At 40.4% G+C, this 4756-nt stretch overlaps 1 protein-coding gene across 1 annotated transcript in view; it reads right to left on the bottom strand.

The window, feature by feature from the left end:
* The window catches only part of FAM129A (family with sequence similarity 129, member A), a 185004-nt gene that overhangs the window by 99900 nt on the left and 80348 nt on the right, over positions 1 to 4756 (bottom strand). The window contains exon 3 of the mRNA XM_010853087.1: positions 4202 to 4333. Coding sequence (XP_010851389.1) covers positions 4202 to 4333 — 132 coding nt within the window. The remainder of the gene's footprint in view (positions 1 to 4201; positions 4334 to 4756) is intronic.

The following is a 4756-nucleotide window of genomic DNA, read 5'->3' as shown; positions in this document are numbered from 1 at the left end:
TTGACTCATTTGAAAAGACCCTGATGCTGGGAGGGATTGGGGGCAGGAGGAGAAGGGGATGACAGAAGATGAGATGGCTGGATGACATCACTGACTCTATGGACATGAGTTTGAGTGAACTCCGGGAGTTGGTGATGGACAGGGAGGCCTGGCGTGCTGCAATTCATGGGGTCACAAAGAGTCAGACTCGACTGAGTGACTGAACTGAACTGATTCACTGGAAGGACTGATACTGAAGCTGAAACTCCAATACCTTGGCCATCTGATACTAAGAGCCAGCTCATTGGAAAAGACCTTGATGATGGGAACGATTTAGGGAAAATGAGAAGGGGGCGGCAGAGGATGAGATGGTTAGATAGCATCACCAACTCAGTGGACATGAATTTGAGACAACTCTGGGAGACAGTAGAGAATAGAGGAGCCTGGTGTGCTACAGTCCATGGGGTCACAAAGAGTTGAAGAGACCGTCTTTTCTCCACTTTCTTTCCTCCTTTGTTGAAGATTAATTGATCGTAGTGTGTGGGTTTATTTCTGGGCTCTCTATTCTATTCCATTGACCCATATGTTTGTTTTTGTGCAATAACATGCTGTTTTGATTAATGTTGCTTTTTTTTTGCAAGATCATAGGACCAGCTCTAGACTAGAGCAATTGCTTCAGTCAGGGTAGAGCTTTACTTGACCTGACATGGGTCATGGTGCCTCCCGGAGCTAAGGTGAAAAAAATGTTTACATATTTGCTACTTGTGGGTACTTCAGTACTTTTGTGTAATGGTCATAAGATGATAAATCAGAGTCCCTAATCTCAGGGAGATTCACTGTAGATACGTCTCAAAGGACAGAAATGTAATCTCAGTAACTTCTAGAAATTCAGCACTACACTTATCATTTCAGATGCTAGCACCTGAATCATTCTAATAACCACAAGAATGATGACATGTACAGATATTTACAGCACAAAATACTTGGAGACTGATGACTAATGAGACTGTGGGACATGCAGGTGCAATTATGGCTGCTAAGGATTTTTACCAAAAGCATAAAAAGGTAACAATGATAAAATATGCTACCACTTGCCCTCATACATGAGGCTGTTTTTCAGTAAAATGGTTTGCTGCTAAGTTGTTTCAGTCATGTCCGACTCTGTGCGACCCCATAGACGGGAGCCCAACAGGTTCCCCCATCCCTGGGATTCTCCAGGCAAGAATACTGGAGTGCGTTGCCATTTCCTTCTCCAACGCATGAAAGTGAAAAGTGAAAGTGAAGTCGCTCAGTCGTGTCCGACTCCTAGTGACCCCATGGACTGCAGCCTACCAGGCTCCTTCATCCATGGGGTTTTCCAGGCAAGAGTACTGGAGTGGGGTGCCATTGTCTTCTCCAAAATGGTTTAGGATGGAATTATAATATCATGACATCTGAACAATTCTGGTCAGCAGACAAAACGTTCTACTGTTTGGGAAACATAACAGAATTGCAAAGCATCATGAAAGCAGTGAAGTAGTTGGTTAAACAGATATACTCATGGAGACATACAGATAAGATAAAATGTAAGTATATGCTCTGATGGGAGGGCATAAGTCAAGGGAAATTTGTGAGACTAACAAGCTACAACCAAGTTGAGAACTGAAACCATAAAACTGTGGGACCTAAAGTCTGGCATGGTGGTTCTCTTGGGAATACCTAAAATAATGTTAATAATGGCTACAAAATCAGAGTAGCAATAACATATTCTGCATCAATAAGATAGTGGTTGAAGAAACCCAAACAAAACAAACTCCTGTGTGTCTAAGAAGGCTGTTTTCATTTTTGTAAGAACCACTAATCAAGTGCTCAAGCATATCAGGACCCACAGCAAAAGAGAGAAGAATTGAAAACGGTGTGATTTGGAGAAAGTTTAGGAACAGTTTGATTCAGACTGGCCTCAAATCTGAACTGTGTTATCTAATCTAGGTTTTTAAAAACATTATATGTTATATTATTTAACCCTCAAAACAGCATTGTGAATTAAACATTATCTCCATTTTATCAATGAGAAAAGTGAAACTCAAAGAGGTTAAATAACTTGTCAATGACCCAGTGGTGAGAAGGTGATGAAATCCAGCCCCAGGAATCAGGAACTGAGAATGAAAATAAGAATGCTCATTTTTTTTCCCTGTTCAATTACCAGCCAAGACTGGATTCTTGATAAAAGAATTGGTAATTTACAGATAGTTAATTTATAACTTTTAGGTGTAAGGTTTTTTGTTTTTTGGGTTTTTTTTTGGCTGTACTGTGTGACATACAGGATCTTAGTTTCCTGAACAGGGATTGAACCCATGGCTCCTGCAGTCCTACGGTGGAAGCCTGGAGTCCTAACCACTGGACCGCTCAGGAATTCCATCTTAGGTGTAATTAAAAAAAAATCCTTTTGTAATTAATAAACAGGATATCATTAAAACTCTGAGGGACTATGGCACACTGCATGGGCATTTTTTCCAAGTTAAAAAAAAAATTGGTTATTACCAAACTCAGTGACCATATCTTAGCAACCAGAACAAGTTTTCTTGAAAATGATGAGCAAAGCAAATAAAGCAATATAGTTCATAAACTGTAAGCTAAGGGAGCAAGTTTTAACCTTAAAATGAAAAAGGGAAAAAAAAAATTTTGATTCAAAATGAAACTTCAGTTAGTGCCAAATGTGATGAAAACCTTAATAAATACAAGAGTGAGTTCATGAGTGTTTCCTCCACATCAGCTAGTTGTCATACCAACAACTGGTCTACATTGGGCTCTGCTAGCACTTGGCCATACGCTAAGGGCTTCAGTGTGTTCATGTGTTTATCCTCACCACAACATCGTGATGAAAGAATCATGCTTACCACTCTTCAGATGAGAAAACTGAGGTTCACGGAGATTAATAACTTATGCAAGGACACATATATCTAGAAACTGGTTCAAAGTGCAAAATATTAACCATTACGCTACACTGCCTCTTCTTAAGCTTCCCTGAGAGGATGATGTAGTGGGACACATGAAATATAAAGTGATTTGTTGTAATTATCATTATTATTTGCACTGTTGATCATTTGCTTCAAAGAGCAAATCAAATGTTGAATAAACTCCTAAAATAGAGAAACCAAAGAAGCTATTTACTTAATGAAGGTTAGAAAGAGTAAGACTACTCCAGAAAGTGGTATGAGTATGCCTGGGAAGTGCATAATACGTCTGCATTCTACGTTATTTCTGTTTTCCATCAGAAATGGGAAGGAAACATATTGTCAGCCTGAAGCCTCTTCCTAACGGTTTAGCATCAGAGGTGATTACTCAAGAGTATCTGTAGAGGATGTCTTGACCAGTTTTGAACTTAGAGTCAAGAAAGTAGAGTTTTAAATTGGTTACTGTCTTTAATCTATAAATAGTCACTATTCATTTCAAAGGGAACTCGAGAATCTGTTGACTGACTCTCTGAATATGAATATGGGATCTAGAAGGAATCAGTGGGATCACTCAGCCTCACACTCTAGTTTAATGGAGGCCAGAGCTCAACTTTAGTTTTCCAAATTCTCTGCCCGGTGTTCTTTCATCTATACCACATTACCACCCTTGATGGGGAAAGACACAGGAGCCAATCAAATCTGAGGTCCTCTCAGGTGCTAGGCACTTTACATAAGTTACCTCGCTTTCTCCACATTTTACAAACAAGGAAAAGAATGAGATAAGCAGGGAAAAGCTAATGTAAAAAGTCCGTAAGTATAAATGGAATAAAGTGTGTGAAATGTTCTGAATTTTTAGGAACCCATGCAAATCCAAACACAATCTTAATAAATAATTCTTCAGCGACACAGGAGGCTTAAGACTGGGAAGACGCAGAGACACAGAGCAGAGAGGGAGAGCTGTCGGAGGTGGCTGGGACAGACCTCTAAGCCCGGTGATTATAGGGAAAGGTTCCTGCACTTGTCACTCAGTAGAACCTTCCATATTCACACTCACTAGTAATTACTTGCTCAAAGTCTGTCTCGCCCACCAGACTGCAAGCATCTGTGTGCTCTGCAGCGATACGCCTAGAACCTACTGTAACCCACAGTAAGGATCTGTTGACGGAAATAAATACCTGAATCCGTTAGTGCTCATTGAATCAGTCAGTCTCAAGGAATAGGGCATGCCAGTCAACCCAGACAACATTTAAGAGCACTGCAAGAGCCAGCAGCAACGAGGAATGTCTTACCTCTCTGTTCTCGTAGCTTTCCACAGCAAAGTCATTTTTAACCACAACGTATCTCTCTTTCCATTTCTTTATGTCTTCAGCAAACTGTAACAGTTCTCCTTCATACAAAACAGTTCCAGGCTTGAGCGGCGGCTTAAAGAAGATGAATACAATTAACCATGACGACAAAAGAGGGCATATATCCACTGTCTATTCACAGTATTTCAAGGAATATTTTTGGAAACTATCTTGTGCTTAGATACTCGGGAAATTGTTTCCCCCACTTCTCTCCACATTTCCCATTCCTACTTCTCCTGACCAAATGCAAATATTTGTCTTCTTGATAACTTTGTGATCTGCATTCCCTCCATTATCCTCCAAGAACAGAAGCATATGGGAGAAGGGATTATAGTAGCAAGGTTACGCCTTGCATATGCGTGGTACTTAATAAATTCTTCGTACACTCTGTGGAAGAGAGGGAGACAGGTGGTTAGCTGTAAGTTGTGAACATCTATCCCAGCATCCTGAATATGCCTCAGGGTTAATTCCTGAAAAAAACAGGGGCGTTCACAGGCT

This window comes from Bison bison, unplaced genomic scaffold, assembly GCF_000754665.1.
Source record: "Bison bison bison isolate TAMUID 2011002044 unplaced genomic scaffold, Bison_UMD1.0 scf7180017864322, whole genome shotgun sequence".
In the NCBI taxonomy this organism is placed as follows: domain Eukaryota; kingdom Metazoa; phylum Chordata; class Mammalia; order Artiodactyla; family Bovidae; genus Bison; species Bison bison.
The sequence above is the reverse complement of the archived record's forward strand: the minus strand, read 5'-3'. Positions and strand labels throughout refer to the sequence as shown.